This window comes from Dysidea avara, chromosome 8 (genome assembly GCF_963678975.1).
Source record: "Dysidea avara chromosome 8, odDysAvar1.4, whole genome shotgun sequence".
Classification (NCBI taxonomy): domain Eukaryota; kingdom Metazoa; phylum Porifera; class Demospongiae; order Dictyoceratida; family Dysideidae; genus Dysidea; species Dysidea avara.
In genome coordinates, this window is record NC_089279.1 from 33,438,562 (window position 1) to 33,460,539 (window position 21,978).

The 21,978-nt window shown below is 36.4% G+C and overlaps 1 protein-coding gene across 1 annotated transcript in view; it reads left to right on the forward strand.

Annotated features, from left to right (window-relative positions):
- The window catches only part of LOC136263575 (mucin-5B-like), a 36,740-nt gene that overhangs the window by 10,687 nt on the left and 4,075 nt on the right, over positions 1-21,978 (forward strand). The window contains exons 7-17 of the mRNA XM_066058188.1: positions 4,929-5,513; positions 5,638-5,817; positions 6,948-7,127; positions 14,037-14,084; positions 14,363-14,413; positions 15,207-15,254; positions 15,549-15,608; positions 15,920-15,967; positions 16,625-16,681; positions 20,433-21,362; positions 21,426-21,605. Of these exons, the coding sequence (XP_065914260.1) occupies positions 4,929-5,513; positions 5,638-5,817; positions 6,948-7,127; positions 14,037-14,084; positions 14,363-14,413; positions 15,207-15,254; positions 15,549-15,608; positions 15,920-15,967; positions 16,625-16,681; positions 20,433-21,362; positions 21,426-21,605 (2,367 nt within the window). The remainder of the gene's footprint in view (positions 1-4,928; positions 5,514-5,637; positions 5,818-6,947; positions 7,128-14,036; positions 14,085-14,362; positions 14,414-15,206; positions 15,255-15,548; positions 15,609-15,919; positions 15,968-16,624; positions 16,682-20,432; positions 21,363-21,425; positions 21,606-21,978) is intronic.

Genomic DNA, 21,978 nt, shown 5'->3' on the forward strand with positions numbered 1-21,978 from the left:
CATACAGTACAGTAGTACTGTATAGTAGGGATCATGGAAGGTTAAGCTTTCTTGCCCAACCCAACAATCAGCCTCACTTTTCCTTCATAACAACTTGGTAGTATTGGTATAGGCCCATAAGTGTCTTCAGAGTGACACCAAACCATTCCACCAAGTTTTTATGAACTTTTTAAACTTTTTATTTCACTGAAATGCCTCCAGCCAAGCATAACTCGACTATGGATAAGGCTATGGGCTTGATCTTTGTTTGTTTGTTGCTTCAGCCTGAGTTGTGCCATTTCACAAACTGCAGAAGCTGAGGTGCTTCTTATACTGTTCTTTGCTTGTAACGCTGTATAATGGATAGAGCATAGTTGGAACCAAAGTGAAATCATGACTTCGCAATTGATACTCAGGGTGAACATTCAACTGTGAATTCCATAGTGACATAATTGATTACAGAGGCACTTCTCATATTGTTTGTCACTTGTAACACTATATGACAGGTAGAATGTAGTTGAAAAAGAAGCGGAATGGCAGCTTTGCATTAAAGTCATTGATAATCGACACACACATTCTGCTATGCGATGTATCTCAATGCCATTCTTTCCTTTGATGCAGTATGCAATGGCAAAGAATTATGGTACTGTAAAGTAAACAAACAAGTGCAAGGTAAAATGAGAAGTTTTACGGATTACAGATACGAAACAAAAAAGGTCATCTGCACCTGCAGCTATACTACATAGTTGACATTTAACCCTTACTTTAGTCATCACACAGGCTAGGAACTAAATGTCACTTGATCTGCAAACCTCCCTTGTTTCATTGCTTTTTATCCGTGATCGTTACTCAATTGTAAGTTTACTTTACACTTGTAATAATAAGATTGCCATCCACATACATGTATTACAGTGTATAACTTTTAATAAGAAGCAAATAGTTGTTTAGTGAGTGGTAAAGAAGACATTCATAAAGAGTGGGATTAATTCACGAAAGTATTTCCCCACCCCAAGCAGGCAAAAGAGGGGCATAAGAAAACGATTAGACAAAATTTATACCCCAGGTGAGGGGGTTTAGGCAATGCATGTAACAAAGGATCGAGATACTCAAATGAAGAAAGGAACAGGTAAGCTAGACCTACAATTTAGCCCTAGTGTATAAGGGAATTAAGACCTAGAATCGGATTAAATCCCTTCCTATTTCCTTTCTTGCTTGCATGCAGGTAGCCAAGGATTCATGGATTTAGGAAGGGTGCTTAGGATGCTGAATTACCCCCTCAAAAAGTTTACCATGTGCTAGCTAGGAAGATAGTAGAAGTTACAGTGTAGCTGCAACTATATCTTAAGCATACAAGGGCTGCAAAAATGAGAAGAGAAAAACTAACTTCTAGGAATCAACGAGATGGAGTCAAATTTATATGTAAAACTGCTAAAAATTGAAATACTCTAATAAAACAGTCAACTACTCTAATAGAACATACATCATTAAATTTCTTTTAAACTATAACAAAAATAATATTGTGTGTGAGCTGAAATTGAACCGCTCCTTCTTGATCTGTGCACTGCTATCTCAGCAATCCCGCCATACTCCTGGCCAATTGTTTAAAGTTAAACTTTTAATACTATACTCAATTCTTCTTGAAAGGCTATTTTGAGAATACCTTTTTCTGGTTAAAACAGCTCACAATGCTTATACTAATTTGGTAAGGTTGAAATTAGTGCCAAATTCATTCTCATAAAACTAAGTTTAAAAAATTTTCCTGTGGGGACCGCATGTCGAGTGTGTTTCACACACTGGACTAGCTATATAGTCATTGTCAACAAGTTGCAACAGTTATTAGCCTCCAATACAGGTACCCCTAGTTTAGCTAGATCTGCTTCTAGTAGGTGGTGATAATTCTGTAAGGTAAGGCCATTCAAATTTGAAAAGTTGTTGCTCGGTTCTTGATACAAGAAAAATGGGTTGGTTGGTAGGTATGATAATAAAAAGGAAAAAAAAGGACGGTAAAGATTAAAGGTGTGGAATAGTGATTTTCCTTTATCAGGGGGGTAGGGCAGTGGCCTAGACAGATGTCAAAATTAAATTTGTATCTATATTGTACTCTTTCTATGGGGTTTACACCTATGAGAGCCTCAAATTGTAGCTTTATGAAATCAAAATTACTGACTGTTTCATCAGTTAGAGACTATCATGATCATTTTGCAGCAATTAGAAAGTAAATTCCACATGTAAATTTTCTTGAAACTGCAAAAAAATTGGGTTGGTTGTGTCCAAGCAACAACTTTTCAAGTAGGTATGGCCTAAGTGACCCTAATACGAGACAGTACATATTGTGCTATTATTGCTAGTAGGCACTTGTTTTGCCCCTTATATCATGCTATATTGCTTTGATATGCTGGTTCTTACAAGTGTGCAAAAATTTCACAAATCATGAGTGTTATTGAAGATGTCAAACTTAGCTTAATACAATGTAAAATCAAGCCAAATTCTGTTGTCTAAAGATGAACTATTAGAAGCAAATGTTCAATTCTTTGAAGGTAATGAATTGCGTTGGACCCTATCTGCATTGATATCACAGCATGAAATTATTTTGCATTGCTACATTATGTTAACTAGTCTCTCTTATCTTCATTGTCCAATGATTTCATGCTGTGAATGCTGCAAACAAAGTTTACTGCAGATGAAAACACAACAACCCCCCACTCCAATGTATTTGAACTATACTGCATTGACTGTTGGTAAACATTGCTTTTATTAAAAGATACATTAGCAAGTATTTTGTGCATATTAACATAAATTGGAAGCTATTTGTAGTTGTTGACACCTGAATTCAAAGCAGATTGTCATAATATAATCAATGTCTCATAATTACCAGCATTTACATGTGAGGAAGCCATAAAGGATAACCCAAAGCTATGTCTGTCAAATTTTAATATTTTGTAGGAAACATCTTAGCGAGTATACCTGGTTCAGATTTGATCATTTTACGTGGTTTCTGCTCCAATTTTTTTCTATCTTATACGGAGTGGATTATAACGGTCGGCCATCGGACATTTACCAACCAATTAGCTCGAAGACCGCCCAATTACCTACTAAACCGGTCAAGGATGACCGACCAATTTCCGCTAAAAAAGATCGATATACTCTAATAGAACAGTCAGCTACTCTAATGGAGCAGTCGAACAGCAATTAAAAAGGTGTACCTATAAAAGGCTCAAAAAAGTGAAAAAAAAGTTGTCTGACTCGGGGAATTGAACCTGCACTTTTCAGTGAAGTGCAATCTGCACCATTCTACCACATGCTCACACGCTATTTCAGTGGTATCTAAAGATGTTTTAAATGTCCTACAGTTGAAACCATAACTGATATAGATACATGTCACAAAACATCACATTGGATAATTTCATATCAAATCATCATAATGTTATTATTACAGATTTATATGTATGTGGTTTAACAATGTAACAGTGCATGGCTGCTGAAGGAGTTTTGGGTATCAAAATACTCACATCCAAGGTTTGAAAATCCTTTTTTTCATGGGTATGCCACAACTTGGCATGCTTATGCATGCTGCTAAGCATTGCCATACAATGTCAGATCATGTCACTTGACTTTGATCTGACATTATACGAAGACTAGTTATAATCCTCTCTGATCTTATAATATGCTCACTGTCTCATAATAATGTACCCTGACAATATAAAGAAATCTTACAAGTTTTCATGATCAAATTGTTCTGTATGGCTGAATATAACAGAGTATTGATAAGCCTGTGGTTTAAAATTGGAGTCCCTATGAGTTATCTACATCCTGCCATAATTGGGTACTTTGCCTGTATAGCATAGTAGGATAAATTAATAATTATGGGTATCGGTTTTATGAATGGGTTGGAATCTGCTGCAGCAGTGTTTAAAATGTAGCTACTAGAAAGATATATTTTGATAACAGAGTTAGGAATTTTATTAGTAGAGATAGGAAATTTTGTGATTAGGTTTGAAATTTGCTAGTATAGAGTTAGAGAATTTGTTAGTATACAGTTTGGAAATCTGTTAGTATAGAGTTAGGAAATTTGGTTTCTGTATATAATCCATGGTTTGAATTTTTTGTACAATAAACTATCAATTACACTATTAGATTTTAAGGAACTTTTAAAACATTTAATTGTAAAACAAAAGCAGGAAAAAGTAACTGCAACTATAGGTTGGATGGTTAGGCAATTTTTAGTGAGATGGTAACTATATCAGATTGGATTTTGAGGTACTTTTAGTCATGTCCCTGTCAAAAAGATTGTTTTACAAGGTGTACACATACATATTGAATATACGTATGTGACTTAGTCTTATACTGTTGAGTAATACAGCTGGCCACTTTATATCTAGCCTTATCGTAATTTGCAACTAGTCAAAATTACTTATTATGACTTGTCTTTTGGCTACAACTAGCTAGCCCTTTTTTTTCCCTGAGTCATTCATTCAACACCATCTTGTAAAGACACATATCCATAATAAGGTTTAAGGTGATGAAGTGATTAGGTGTGTATTATAATTGTAATCTTTGTGCATGATTGGCTACAGATATGACAAACAAGTTTTTACTAGTATTGAACTTACTCTGGCTCACCCCAACAATCCAGATATAACTTATTGTCCTTACACTGGCAGTGTGTAATTGAGCCCTTAACTACTCCAGTCATACTCACATGCTGTCTGCCAAAAGACTTAACTTACACTTGTCCAGTACAAAATGTTTTGGAGAAAAAAATATATAACAAGATTACAATACAGAAATATTGGAAGATGAAATTAATGATGTTTTCATCACTTTGAATTTTTATGTTATGTCTAGAAACTCAAATATTGCAAGTAGCTATATATACACTTCAGTACACAAATATAATTTAATTGATGCATAATATAGGTTTGTGTTTACAATAATTATTGTTGTTACAGGCTGTGAAACTGGAATTGATTTAGTCATTGTACTGGATGTTTCATTAAGTATTCATAGGCGTAATGCAGTTCAGCCATTATTACGATTTACAAGACGTGTAATTCAAAGTTTGGATATTGGCTTAGACAGCAACTTGGTTGGAATAGTATTGTTTGCTAATAATGCTAGTTTTCATTTTGGTCTACAACAGCACACATCTAGACAAGCTCTATTTTCAGCTATAGATGTATTAAGCAGAGACTATCCCAATAGACGGCAGACATACTTTGTACCTGTGTTTAATCTTCTTAATGAAACCAAAGATAATTCCTCATTTGGCTTCAGGCCTAGTTATCCTGATGTCGCTATTATTGTTACTGATGGTAGACCAACTGATGAGCCACCTGAAACATTTATACAGACTCTTGAGGACTTTCACAATCAGGATATTTATCAACTCTATGCTGTAGGAGTTGGTAAAGCTAATCTAACGCAGCTAGCAAAAATTACTGGTGACAGTTCAACTGCATTTTTTGCCAATAGTCTAGATGACGCAACTCTTGCAAAGGTGGCACAGAGACTTACTCAACGTCTGTGTTCTAGAAGTAAGTTAAATATCATTATACTTACAAAGTGCATATTAAAATACAGTATAAATATTATACATGTGGCTTTTAGTACAGGGGTTAGTATATGCTATTTGTATTGCTTGCTTTTTAGCTCTTTTAGATTGTTCCATTGAGGGGCAGATTAGAAAGACCCATGCATCCCATCCTCTTTGTCATGCTAGATGCATCTACTCTGTTGATAAATGTCCTGCAGCAGTTATAACAGATGGATGTGAATGTCCTGATGGAATGGTTGTTCATGACAGTAAAAATAAGTGTGTCCATCCAGAACAATGTCCACGTATGTTGTAATGCTATACGTATATTATTTGTGGGAGCTAGCTATTATGGTTGATTACATTGTATAACCATTGTGTACTTAACACAGCCTGCTATGGCTCGTAGTGTTGTTACATACCATAGATTTGAAAAATTTTCGGTTATAACATTTCTGTGTGATTCAAGTCCAGACTGCTTCAATTCCTAAAAGTCAAGGTCTGCCTGAAAATATTTTAATGCAGAAAATTATGGATGTGCAAAATTACTTCTGCATGCTCACATAGTAATGCTATTAGCTAGCATGGTGTACATGCGTAATTACAGACCACTGGCCACTATAACTACACATGATGAAAATCTCTGAGAGTCCTGAGGGTCCAAAGTTTTGGCTATATAGACTCTATTGGTGTCATGTGTGTGCAACATATCCTTTATAAGTAGCTTGTGCAAATTAAAGGAGTGCTGAGCCATAAACAAACCAGATAAAAGGCTAGAATGATTCTTGCCTCATGCATCACTGTTTTAATGCTGCATGGTGAGTAGTGAAAGTTTCATGGAGATACGCATGTGCACAGGCAATCTTCACTACTTCCAAAATAACTGAAACTCATTTCGGATCTTCATGCATGCTGAAACAATTTCTAGAGCATGACACTAATATTATAGCTTACACACCAGGTAGTTAGCTAGCTACATCGTGGTACTGGTGTACCTACATATACAAAAATTAAGCTGTATTCAGCTCCAGCTAGTAGTTGTAGTTTATCATGTTACAATTTGAAAGGTAACAGCACATATATAACTGCACGAAAAATACACTACATGGGGCACTTAGAGCAAGCGTATTACAAAAGTGATTGGATTAAATTATAATCAGTATCATACAGTAAAATAAATTTTGTGTGATTTAATTTGTATAGCATCTCTACATTCAGAAACTGTTAACATGGAAATTCTACGGTTACCGTAGACTATTACAATTCATAATATGTAGCATGGAACATTAGTGGGCCTCTGCTGAGCTAAATTGCCAATTTCATATCTATGTACGTAGTGAAATAAGCTTAGATAATTGAGTGCCATATAGCTATCTAGTTGAATTATTTTAAATCTACATGTACACTACACTGTTAATATCTTTGTTCTTTATAGCTTGTCCAATTGATGGACAGATCAGAAAGAGATATCCAACTTATAGTTGTGATCGTTATTGTGATGACCCAGAAGACAAAGTATGTGATCTAATTAGTAGAGAATATGGATGTGAATGTCCTGATGGAATGATCATTAATAAAGCTATGAACAAGTGTGTTTATCCCAGGGATTGTCCAGGTATGTATGTCATTCTGTATAGCTGTATAACAAAGAACAGCATGGTAGTTACCATGGTGGTTGCTGTGGCACACCCAAGTGGGCAATAGCGATACCACTATTATTGAGGATTCCATTATAATATTATATATTATGTACTACACTTTTATTTGCCTAGCTATACACACACCACCCTTACACTGCACCAAGCTCTATCATCGCCTACTTTGCCGCTCTAATGCTAAGCACATAACAGTGTACATAGCAATACATATACCAAGCAAACAATCACATGATGATAACAAATGATATTATACATGAGATAGTGTATATTATATAGAATAGTGTACAGCTATAGACCACTTGATCTTTGATGGCATGGCACATCACGTGACCCGAAACTTGCTAAACTACTTTACAAACTGCATACCTTGAAAACCAATCTAATGTCACTGCACTTATATATCCTACAAGCCTTACAGTGAGTACTGCTAAATTCAGCTGTTGTTGACCTAATGATTTATTATATTCATATGCATATGTCATGTGGTAATCCCAGATATGGCATACAGTACAGCTTTTATATGTAATTTATTGTAACACAATAAATTAAATTTAACCTGCCTTGGTGTGGGTGTGGAATGAATACAATGCAAATCTACGTTCTACAAAGTAAATGAAGTCAGCATACTTTAGGAATGAAATAAATGAATATAAACTAGCTATTCGTGTTTTGTCATAGCACCATGAAATCCACAGTAAGTGATGTTTGCACAATGGTGGTGTGCACTGCTCAAATTTGCCAAGTGCACACTGCCAGGGGTGTTGTCGTCACACCAATCAGCATGTTAGCAAGCATAATTATATGTTAACATCAATTTATTGTGATGCAATAAATTACATCTGAGTTAGTCTATATAGGAAGCAGTGTATTTATTCATCATTCATACATATGTATATATGTATGTGTGTGTGTGTGTGTGTGTGTGTCTATGTGTCTATGTGTCTGTGTGTGTCTGTATGTATGTATGTATGTATGTATGTATGTATGTATGTATGTATGTATGTATGTATGTATGTATGTATGTATGTATGTATGTATGTATGTATGTATGTATGTATGTATGTATGTATACACTGTTAAAATGGGGTGTTACAGGTACACCCATCGTAAAGGTGTTCATGTACACCCACGGTATTTACAACATCCTAAGGGAGTACTGTAGCACTTGGGGGTGTTTTTGAATAGCACAAATGTCAATTTACTTCCCATTAATAGCTAAGCCACTGTAAGGGTGTTTGCCTACACCTTGGTATATTGAAACCCACAATCGGATGCTTCTATTGAAAATTAGGTTATAAATACATTTTGTTAACTTTTATAAGAGTGACTTGGAAACAACCATGTAGTAAGTATAAAGTGTTGCAAAAATTATTGTGTACTACTAATGTGCTTTGTTGTTGGTAATCATTGAGTATAAATTGAAATCAGCATAAAGGTTACTGGAATGTTATAACAACCCCACTTCAATTCTAGTCTTGTGCCCAGCTGGGCTCGCGCTAATGCGCAAACACCGTCTGGTGACAATGCTCGAGCCCCCTGGGCCCGGAAGTGCGATCCAGCCAAAATATTGGCTGGTCAATCAGAATCGAGAAGTTGCACAATCGCATGAATGTATTGGAAGTAGACGAAAAAGCAGACCATTTAAAGCCATTTATTAGAAGTTACTCTCCTACGCTATTCAAGACGTTTGTTGTCAAGTTGTTTTTCCGGTCTCATCTTGTGAATCGTGACTCGACGTTTCACCAGAAATGATATGCTATCCGATAAATGAAGAATCGGATTAAGTAAACGCCCAATTTTGAGTTTTACTTTATTCCTAGCCATTATTGAATGGTATTTCAGTGTTTTAAAGTGATTATGCAACTCCTCGATTGTGATTGGCCAGCCAATATTTTGGCTGGATCGCACAGATCGCACTTCCGGGCCCAAGAAACTCGAGCATTGTCACCAGATGGTGTTTGCACATTAGCGCGAGCCCGGCTGGGCACGAGACTATTTCAATTCCACCATGGAGAGCACTAGAACACCTTTAAAGTGTACTGTGACACCTTTATAGCTATTCCTCACTGGTGTTATCCAGCTGACCAGCACTTGACAGCCAGTGCTGGGGGTGGTGATGGCTAGAGCATTCCATCTAGCCCGGGGAAAAAAACCCTTAGGGAGCATTGTAACACATTTGTAACACCTTTTAGTTGCTCCTAGAGCACTCCTGGGGAGTACTACGACTCCCTTCAAAAGAGCTTAATTCACACAGCAGTTAAAACTCCCCTAAAGGTGATTGGATTACACCCTATTTTTAGCAGTGTATGTATGTATGCATGTATATATGTATAACATAGTGCACAGCGGCAATGTTATTAAACAAGGGGGAAACCCACATCTCGCAAATGGCTAGCTGGTACAAATCTAATCAAATTTGCTGTGTGGCCTACACTGGTGGACAGCTATAATGCAAAAATGATGTGCTGTTTAGAAGACAACATGGTGCTATGCAGACATGAAAAAGCTATTTCTTTCTTCCTGTCAATATACCCACGCTGGCTTTCTTGACTATACGACACACTGCTGTGTGTCTTAATCACGGCTGCACTAAGTTTGTCTTCCTTGAGCTTCCCACATATGTTAAGTGTATGTGATTTAATGGTACATGGACATGTGGTATAGACATAAAATGAATTAGGTTTTATATATGTAGATTATATCTAATCAAAAACAGCCAAGCTGTAAAAAAAGGTGCGGCCCCCAAAAAGGCCATGGTGAAAAAAGATGTGAAATCCAAGGTGGCGGCCAAGAAATGGCTGTGATGGTAGGTTAATGGTTACATTTTAATAACAACAATTCAGGTGAATTTGGTGCCAAGACCAAGAGGCACAAAATTCACCTGAATTGTCGTTATTAAAATGTAACCATTAACTTTCACATCTTTTTTCACCATGACCTTTTTGGGGGCCGCACTTTTTTTTACAGCTTGGCTGTTTTTGATTAGATATCACTTCTTTTTGTATTTTGTATACTGCAAAGCCGGCCTATGGCTGGCTTTGGGGCTTTTTTAACCCATGTGTTTTTTCTTTACTACAGGAAGAAGAAAAGAACTTAAAGAAGAATTTTAGTACTTCAATTATTTTTGATTTTATTAGTAATTATACAAATTATATACATATATTTATTACATGCCCATTATGCCCCACAGGATATTTTTTTGCAGCTGATCTCTCTACTGGGTGGCTTGAAATGTAGCTGAACTATATACAAGATGGTTTCTTTGTAGCTGAACTCTCTACAAGGTAACCTCTTCTAGCTGGTCTCTCTACAGGGTAATTTGTTTCTAGCTGAACTCTCTACAGGTGATTTGTTTGCAGCTAAACTCTCTACATGGTGGTGTCTTTGTAGCCGAACTCTCTACATGATGGTTTCTTTGTAGCTGAACTCTCTATAAGGTGACTTCGTCTAGCTGAACTCTCTACAGGGTGATTTTTTTCTAGCTGAACTCTCTGCAGGGTGATTTGTTTGCAGCTGAACTGTCTACATGATGGTTTCTTTGTAGCTGAACTCTCTACAAGGTGACTTCGTCCAGCTGATCTCTCTACGGGGTGGTTTGTTTCTAGCTGAACTCTCCACAGGTGATTTGTTTGCAGCTAAACTCTCTACATGGTGGTTTCTTTGTAGCTGAACTCCCTACATGATGGTTTCTTTGTAGCTGAACTCTCTACAAGGTAACTTCTTCTCTACAGGGTGATTTGTTGTAGTTGAATTCTCTACAAGGTGGTTTGTATGAGGCTGAACTCTCTACATGGCGGTTTCTTTGTAGCTGAACTCTCTACAGAGTGATTTGTTTGCAGCTGAACTCTCTACATGATGGTTTCTTTGTAACTGAACACTCTACAAGGTGACTTCTTCTAGCTGATCTTTCTACAGGGTGAATTGTTGTAGCTGAACTATCTACAAGGTAACTTCTTTTAGCTGATCTCTATACAGGGTGATTTGTTTGTAATTGAATTCTGTACAGGTGGTTTCTTTGTAGCTGAACTCTGTACATGATGGTTTTTTTGTAGCTGAACTCTTTACAAGGTGACTTCTTCTAACTGAACTCTCTACGGGGTAATTTCTTTGTAGCTGAACTTTCTATATGATGGTTTCTTTGTAACTGAACTCTCTACAAGGTAACTTCTTCTAGCTGATCTTTCTACTGGGTGATTTGTTTCCAGCTGAACTCTCTACATGGTGGTTTCTTTGCTGCTGAACTCTCTACAAGGTGAATTCTTCTACCTGATCTCTCTACAGGGTAATTTGTTTGTAACTGAACTCTGTACAAGTGCGTTTTTGTGGGTGATCTCACTGCAGGTTGATTTGTTTGTAGCTGAACTCACTAAAGGGTGATTTTGCTTGTAGCTGAACTCTCTACAGGGTGATTTGTTTCTAGCTTATCTCTCTACAGGTTGATTTGTGTGTAACTGATCTCTCTACAAGCTGATTTGTTTGTAGCTGAATTCTCTGTAAAGTGTTTTGTTTGTAGCTGACCTCTCTTCAGGGTGATTTGTTTCTAGCTGATCTCTCTACAGGGTGATTTTTTTGGGGCTGACCTCTCTTCAGGGTGATTTGTTTCTAGCTGATCTCTCTACAGGATGATTTTTTGTAGCTGACCTCTCTTCAGGGTGATTTGTTTCTAGCTGATTGCTCTGCAGGTTGATTTGCTTGTAGATGAACTCTCTACAGTGTAACTTGCTTGTAGCTGAACTCCTTACTTTGTGTCTAGTTTGTAGCTGATCTCTCTACAGGGTGATTTGTTTGCAGCTGAACTCCTTACTTTGTGTCTAGTTTGTAGCTGATCTCTCTACAGGATGATTTGTTTGTAGCTGATCTCTATACAAGTTGATATGTGTGTAGCTGTTCTCTCTGCAGGGTGATTTGTTTGTAGCCGATCTCTCTACAAGGTAATTTGTTTGTAGCTGAACTATCTATAAGGTGATTTGTACATAGCTGATCTCTCTGCAGATTGATTTGTTTTAGCTGAACTCTCTACAGGGTGATTTGTTTCTAGCTTATCTCTCTACAGGTTGATTTGTTTGTTGCTGATCGCTCTAAAGGTTGATTTGTTTGTAGCTGAACTCTCTGCAAAGTGTTTTGTTTGTAGTTGATTTCTCTAAAAGGTGATTTTTTTGTAGCTGACCTCTCTTCAGGGTGATTTGTTTCTAGCTGATATCTCTACAGGGTGATTTTTTGTAGCTGACCTCTCTTCAGGGTAATTTGTTTCTAGCTGATCGCTCTACAGGTTGGTTTGTTTGTAGCTGAACTCTCTACAGGGTGATTTGCTTGTAGCTGAACTCCTTACATTGTGTCTAGTTTCTAGCTGATGTCTCTACAGGGTGATTTTTTGTAGCTGAACTCTCTACAGGATAATTGTTTCTAGCTTATCTCTCTACAGGTAGATTTGTGTTGATTTGTTCATTGCTGATCGCTCTAAAGGTTGATTTGTTGCAGCTGATCACCCTGCAAAGTGTTTTGTTTGTAGCTGATCACTCTAAAGGGTAATTTGTTTGTAGCTGAACTCTCTCCACAGTGACTTGTGTGTAGCTGAATTCTGTGTAGCTGAATTCTCTAGAGAGTGACTTAATTGTAGCTGAATTCTCTACACAGTGCATGACTTGTTTATAGCTGAACTTTCTTCAGTGTGACTTGTAATGTTCTGAATCTCTATAGTGATATATTTGCTTAACTCTCCACATGGTGATTGTCTTCTTGCTGAACTGTCTATAAGATTAACTGTTTGCAGCTGAACTCCCTACAGAATAACTTGTGATGTAATAAAATTCTATAATGGAATAAATAAACTAGCCGAATGCTCTATTAGGGTGACTGTTCTATTAGAGTATCTCGATCTCGTATTTGCTACACTGAGTTGGCTTTCGAATCATAACTCAGTGGTTTGTAATCCGATTCTTCTGTACTACTGCAAGGACTTTCTATGAAGATTATTCCAGCTATGCACCGATTTTCAGCTGATTGCTCTAAGCGGTTTGCCTAGTAGGCGTGAAAACTAATACTTTTTTATTCATAAAAATCGATCGCGTAATTGTGACACAGGTTGGGTTTTGTGTCATATCTCCGTGGTCTTTATCTAGATTCCTTTCAAACTACCAAAAGGCACTCCTACGATGGTTACTCCATCTACATAGCAATTTTCAACTCATTCCATGAAGCGGTTTACCCTGTAGGCGTGACAACAAATCGATCTTGTTTTACGCGAATAATCGGTCATAACTCCTGAACCATTCATTGGATTTGTACCAAATTTGATGCTAGGATTCGCCTTTGGACTCCCTTTCTGTGTGCCAAATTTCAAGGCGATCGGAGTACGCGTTTGCTTGTTATAGCAACTTTTGCAAATGTGCGAAAAGACGAAGAAGAAAAAAAAAACGAAGAAAAAAAACGAAACTTTGGCAGCTCGTATCTCGGAAATGGCTGGAGCGATTTCCTTCAAATTTGGAATGTAGACTCCCTTGGCTGGCGGGCAAATGTTTAGCAAATTTGGTTTCAATCAGATAAGTGATCACCGAGATACAAAGGTGTGAAAATGACGTTTTCGTTCTTCCTGTCAATATACTCACGGGTGTGGCGCGCCGGCTTCTTGGGCCGCACGACACACTACCGTGTGTCTTGATTTGCTTTTCCAGCTTATTCTCACAGGATACTTTTGTCTCAGCAAAGATAGCTATACAGTACACATCACTTTTACATGGATAAAAATGCATGCACAAACGTATGTATACTCATTTATTGTCATAAAAGTAGCAGCACATACTTGTACCCTTGTAATACAAATATTGTTGTAGTGTGGTATATAACATGGTATATCCTTCACCTTTTAGTTCCTACCACTTCAGTCCCATCCGCTACATTTTCATCTCATTCTCCAGGTGTGTTTAAGTGTATGGGGTGTAATGTGTAGCATTCATGGACATGAAATAACATACAATGAATATTTTAAGTGTTAAATTTCTATTTTTACTGCATGTACTGTCTGTTTATACTACCTGTACTGTCAAATCCTTTACTCTTCAGTATTATAGTAGCATGTACTTGTAATACATTGTAAGTATTGTGCAAAATTATAAGCATATTAAAAATTACATAACTAAAAACTGTTTGGCTGAATCCCTTATATATGTACTGTGGTATATATCCTTCACCTTAGTTCCTACCACTTCAGTTTCATCCACTACAACTACGTCTTCCTTCCGTTTACGTATGTTTAAGTGCATGTGATTATGGACATGTGATGTAAACATATGGTTTCATGTACATTGATTACATTTTCTTTTTCAGCTTATTCTCACAGGATACTTTCATCACAGCAAAGATACACCTTTTAACATCCTACCATACACCTTTTAACATCCTATGTCAGCTGGCCTGCATGTATTACTGTATAAATAGCATGCATTAGAACTATGCATAGTTTGGGGATAAATGGGGCAGCCCAAGACATTGCTAGATGCTAGGTGTTAGATGCGCCTGCATTTTCCCTAGCGAGGAAGTTAGCTGCTGTATTTCTATTACTGTAGCCAGTATTTAATCACATCAAGCAGCCTGGCTGTGCCATGCCCTGGGTGTCCAAAGTGTGAAATAATGTATTTATAACAAGTGTGCTGGCATGTATGATTGCATAGGTTAAGTGAGTGTGGATGTTAGTGAATAGTCAAGGGCGGGTGGGTGGATGACAGTTCTTGTGGCAGCTTCAATCTGAATCCAGCATGAGCAATTCCAAATAGCGCCTCTTCTGCCACGAGTAGAGATCGCGTGATCACTGTTTGTATGTACAATTGTGGGTTCCAGTTCTATTAACTGGGATTCTGAGTCCTCCTTGTCTGTTTACCTTATTTACAGTGGTAAATTGTGTAATAGTTACATACATGTGCATGCACAAATGTTTGTATACTCATTTAATATCATAAAGGGAGCAGCACAACTTGTATACCCTTGTAATACTAATATTGATGTAGTGTGGTATATAACATGGTATATCCTTCACCTTTTAGTTCCTACCACTTTAGTCTTATCCACTACAACTTCATCTCCTTCCCCAGGTGTGTTTAAGTGTATAGGGTGAAATGTGTAGCATTCACGGACATGAAATTACTTACAATTAATTTTTAAGTGTTCATGGGTCTATTTTAATATACTGCAAATATTTTCTGTTTTTACTGTCAATCCTTTACTCTCAGTATTATGATATATATATATATATTATAGTAACATGTACTTGTCATAAATACATACGTTGCAAGTATTGTATGACTTTATAGACATTTTAAACTAAAAACTGTTAGTTGAATCCCTTATGTATAGTGTGCTATAATTTTATATCCTTCACCTTTTAGTTCCTACCACTTCAGTCTCATCTACTGCAACTGTACCAAGTCCATCTTCCTCCCGTGCATGTAAGTTTAAGTGTATGTGATTTAATTGGTACATGGACAAGTAGTATAAACACAAAATGAATAAGACTTCATGTACGTATCTAGATTGCATGTTCTTTTCCAGTTTATTCTCACAGGATACTTTTGTCTCAGCAAAGATAGCTATACAGTACATATACACCTTAATAGTTACATGGATAAAAATGAACATGCACAAATGTTTGTATACTCATTTAGTGTCATAAAGGCAGCAGCACATACATATACCCTTGTAATACAAATATTGTTGTAGTGTGGTATATATGTAACATGGTATATCCTTCACCTTTTAGTTCCTACCACTTCAGTCTCATCCACTACAACTTCATCTCCTTTCCCAGGTGTGTTTAAGTGTATGCGGTGTAATGTGTAGCATTCGTGGAGATGAAATAACATACAATGAAAATTTTTAAGTGTCAAATTTCTATTTTTACTGTGTATACTTCTGTTAAGACTACAAACCCTTTACTCTTTGGTTTTATAGTAGCATGTTCTTGTAATGCATTGTAAGTATTATAGGTATATTAAAAATTACATAACTAAAAACTGTTTGGCTGAATCCCTTATACATACATATATATATGTACGTATATATATATATATATATATATATATACACACGATATATATCCTTCACCTTAGTTCCTACCACTTCATCCGCTACAACTGTGTTTTCCTCCCGTGCATGTATGTTTAAGTGTATGTCTTTTAATGGGTATATGGACATGAGGTATAAATATAAAATGAATTAGGTTCATGTATGTAGATTACATTTTCTTTTCCAGCTTATTCTCACAGGATAGTTTGTCTCGGCAAAGATAGCTATACAGTATGCATACACCTTAATAGTTACATGTAATAATGTGCATGCACAATTGTACATGTTTGTATACTCATTTAGTGTCATAAAGGTAGCAGCAGCACATGTACACACTTGTACCCTTGTACAAATATTACTGTAGTGTGGTATATAACATGGTATATCCTTAACCTTTTAGTTCCTACCACTTCAATCTCATCCACCCCACCTGTACCAACTCCATCTCCTTCCCCAAGTATGTTTAACTGTATGTGATGTACTTACCAAGCATGTATGATGTCATTCCTGCTATGGAGTCTGCCCATGCCATATTAACTTATAAACTTTGTGAGGTCACTCAGAGTGTTCACCCATGTTACATTTGTAATGCATTACATAATGATATTACTTATGTTATAATGAAGTAATATAACGGCTTACATGACAAAGTAACAAGTAATATATAATGGATATCACATCCGGAAATTGTAACGCGTACTTCTTTTTAAAGTGTGTTGTATCCAGCACGTGATTGGCTGCATTTTGGGTCCTGACAGCACTGAATACGGCTGTACAGGTGAGAACAAATTAAAGAGTGATAGTGTATGGGAGTGCCCTTTGAGACCAAGATACTACAACAAAGTATGTTTTAGAGGCTGAACTACACCAAGGAAACGCGGCTCGTCTCACTTGTGTCACTTGTATACTGTTGTAGCTAGTTGTAAGCTGGGAGCATGTATTTAGATGGTTGAATTTAATTTATAGCTTGTAACAAACAAATGTAATATGTAATAATGTTACTAGTTACAGCCCTCAAAGTAACATGTAATATGTAACTAGTTAGTATTTCTCTGGGAGTAATATGTAACCCTGTAACAGCTGTAATGTGTTACATTGTATAGAAGTAACTAGTAATATGTAGCGAGTTACATTTTTAGAGTAGCGACCCCGACTATGCAGATCTGATCGATATGGTGGGGTTTTACTTGCTTTCAGAAATGCCTTGAATATTACTGAATATTCCCTTACAGACACCAGTAAATGTGAAACCGTAGCTGCTACCCTAACACATGGAGACTAAAATCTATTATCTGTTCTATATACAGACCACCTGCTACTGACATTATTTATCTCCAGGAACTAACCTCACTACTCAGAGCACTTTTAAATCCAACCCTTCAGTTATAAATAGGAAAGATCTAAACCTTCCTAATATACAATGGCCTACAATAAACTCAGTAATGGACAGTTGCTACCCAACAACACTATGTAACCATATTTTGAATTTTGTATCTGATCATGGGTTTTCTCAGACAGTTCAGAGTCCTACGAGAAACAATATACTTGACATCTTGCTCACAAATCATCCTTCAACCATTGAATCTTGTGAGGTAATTCCTGGCATAAGTGACCATGAAATTGTCTCAGTCACATTTCGTAGTATATGCAATAACTCACAGCTAACCCAGAAAACATTATAGTATGGCCTAGGGCAGACTTTTGTGCCATCGATGATCACATAGCCCAATTTTCTGATGTTTTAAATACTTATGGCCATAATACCCCGGTAATGTGGTCTGGGATGAATTTAAAACTCTATGTAAGTCATGTTCAGACATAATCTCACAGAGAAAATCTTATACTATTATCACCCACCCTGGCTTACCCATAACATTAACTGTTTGTCAAGAGGAAACAATGTAGATACAACTGAGCTCGCAGAACAAATTCAAGTGAAGACTGGTCAACTTATCACAATGTTAAGAAATACAAAGACTCCATCGTACATAGTTCCCATAACAACTATATCACATCTCTTCTTTACAATCATAACAAATGCACTAAAAAATTCTAGAAATAGATCAGAAGTATGAGAAAGGTATCCATCAACACTTTACACTGTAATGGAGAAGTACACACTGAAAATGAAGTTAAAGCTAACATATTAAATAACCAATTCACAAACTTTTGCACTATGGAGTTACTGGTAAACTACTGTACTACATTGGATAAAAGACTACCTGTCGGATCAATCACATAGAGTTTTACTTGAAGGCAAATCTAGCTATTCACACCCTGTTCTTTCTCCGTCTGAGTGGTTTTCATGGCAAAATCAAAGTCATGCATCTTAATCACGTGAGTGTTAATTGATCCCCACAATCGATTTTGGCTTCAACATCTATATAATTACTGCCCAGTTGTAGCCTGGCTTCATTTCATATGTAGCCTGGTTAGCTGGGCTACATACGAAATGTAACCCAGGTGGCTCCTTTGATCTGAGGTGTGAAAGTGTTACATATTGATATTATAGAGTAATTAGCTCAGAAACTGGCATCGCATGCCTTCGATCAAATCATCTCACTCTGGAAAATCAGGCAAACATGTGACAAATGAAATTTAATCCTAGTAAATGTGTGCACTTAGCTAAAGCAACTACACAAACCATTCTTACCATCAGCAAATCCAGAGGCGTTCCGAGGTGGATTTTCAGAGGTTTCAGGAAACCCCTTTGGATTTTACACATTACTTGAAACATTAAGAAATTGAAACTTTAGGTTTCCAGAATCTGGAATCTATAATGGAACAGGACACATTTTAACTTTTATCATAGTTAAATAGTAGTTTCCCACATGATAGCAACATTTATAGTATTATTCAGAATCATGATTTTGGTAACCATTTACCATTTATTAATGATTCAGTAATATATTATTGTGTAGCTACATGACTACAAATGCTTAATGCTAATTATATATATATATATATGTATATATATATATTATGTATTCTTGACCATATGTATTCACATCAAATATCCCTGTAGTCCAGGTTGATGTATAAGGACCCGCTGATTATGCTGGCATAATAATGAGCAATAATAAGTACCTGAAAGCATTTAGCATAATGCTAACATAATAGATAGAACATTTGTGCATTACCATAAATTCTTGCTTATCAAAATATATATCACAGAAAAAGATTAATATACTCTAATAGAACAGTCAGAGAATGATCAGACAGTTTCCAACTCAAAATAGGAAAATGCTTCCTTTTGTCTTTTCTGGTGATTTCCATTCAGACTGACCTTTAAGATAAAGCAAGCAAGTGTTAATTTATTATTGGATTTAGCATTGGGTATCAGCATAAGTGTAACACACAAAAACATGAAAAAGTGTTCACGTGACCAAAAATACCATAATAGTTATATTGGACAGCTTACTTCAAAATTATTGTATTTTAGGGTGGTCTAAGTCACAACAAGTGTATTTCTTACTTTAATGAAGACTTCTACATCTTTTAGTGCTATAGCACATCCTGCAGTAACAGAATTGTTGGCCACATAACCACTTTTTTGGATATTTCCAGTTAAAACTGATATTGAAAGCAATAGACAGTTTAATAATATATTAGCACTTGTTTGTTTTATTAGTCTGTGCGAAAACCATCAGAAACAATGAAAGAGCAGAGACATTATCCTATTTTGTAGCAAAAATCCTATATGAAAAGATTTTGGTCACATGACCTCTTTTTGCATATTTACATAATGTTAAAATTATGCTAATATTGAATGCTGCAAACAATTCATTAACACATTAGCACTTATTTGCTTTATCTTAAAGGAAAATCTGTGTGAAAATCTCCAGGAACAACAAAATGAAGCAACTTCCTATTTTGAGTGGAAACCCTATCTATTAGAATATCGATCTTTTCTGTGGCATGCACTTTGACAAGCAAGCTAGGATTTAGAGTCTGTGCTTCAGCCACTTACTGTTTTCCCACAAAGTGCAAATTTACTAGAAAAATATGGAAACAGTTATAAATATCGAGCATAATTTGAGCATAATAGGTGAATATTGAGCATTATTTAAGTGGAGTAATAGGGCAAAATTTTGAGCAGTGCAGCATAGCATAATAGGTAAAATAATGAGCATAATCAGCGGGTCCCTATTGATGTACAATGTATCATAAATACTGTGTGTATCAAAAATTCCTTTATTATGTTATAGTGTGTCAGCATAAGGGGATTAAGTATGCAGAAGGCCAAAGGATTCAGCCTAACTGTTCCACAATTTGCATCTGTAAAAATAGAGAATTCCACTGTGAATTTCAAGATGTAGAATGTGGAGGATCAACTTGCATTATACATGGGGACCCACACTATATTACTTTTGACCAACGCAAATATGACTTTATGGGACTGTGTGAGTATTATCTCTCTAAGCCATGTGTTGGAAATGACTTTGCCATTGTTGGTAAAAACAGTGAAGTCAATGGCGACAAAGCTATTACAGCAACAGAAGCAGTGAGAGTAATTGTTGATAGCCAAGATTTAAAAATCGATCTTACAAGAGGCAGGGGTGGAGAGGTGTACATTAATGGTGTACTACAGTCAAATGATGGAGATGAAGTGCTGTATAGTTCTGTTGGAGTACAAGTGGTCAGATCAGGTGGGCATCCTACAGTGTTCCTTACAATGAGGTTCCCAGTGCAAATACATTGGGATGGAAGCCGTAGAGTACGTATTACTGCATCTAAAGAATGGCAAGGACAATTGTGTGGACTGTGTGGGAACTACAACGATGATCACAGTGATGATCTTGTACTATCAACTGGCTCAGAAACAACTTCTGTGAATGATTTTGGCAACAGTTGGTTGTTTAATAAAACAGAAGAAAACTGCCCATGTCTACACGGTCCACCTATAAAGTGTTCACCTGATATTAGACCAATAGCTGAATCAAAGTGTAACGTTACTGATACTGTATTTGGAGCATGTTACAGTGTAGTAAGTCATGAGGACTTTTTTGAAGATTGTGTGTATGACTACTGTGTCACACAAGATGAAGAATACTTTTGTGATGCTATATCTACTTATGCTGAACAGTGTGCATCAGCTGGTGTTGTTATTCCCAACTGGAGGACTCCTTCTTTTTGCCGTAAGTGTAACTTATCATATCTGCATAATAAATTATAGTAACTTGATGAATTTCTTAATGTAGCTATCATCTGTCCACCTGGTAAGGTATATCAACAATGTGGACCTTCGTGTCCTCAAACATGTGATACCATCAATGATAATGTTACCTGTATTGGTGGTGGTTGTGCTCCAGGATGTTTCTGTTCAAGTGGAATGGTTCAAGCACAAAATAACACCTGTATAAGTGAGAGCAGTTGTTCAGGTACAGCAATAGATTAACTAAGGACCGCACATAACAAACAATTTTACAAATTTGGTGAATGCTCTATTAGTCAGTGAATACCAGTCATGATGGATTTTGTTACTACGTGTATATATATATACAGGAAACGCATGGTGTACACCATAGGGACTAATAAACTTCCTTTAATAATGAATCACATCATAGAAGTCAAATGTACCAGACATTGCCTGTAGCAATGTGAATATAATTTACAATTGTAGGGATTTCATTAGCCACATAGATAAACAGCCATTTAACCACTCAGTACATTAAAGCAAATACTAATTATAACTGCTGTTGATATATGAGTAGAATTATTATGAGTCACTCTAATAAAGCAGTCACCCATTTT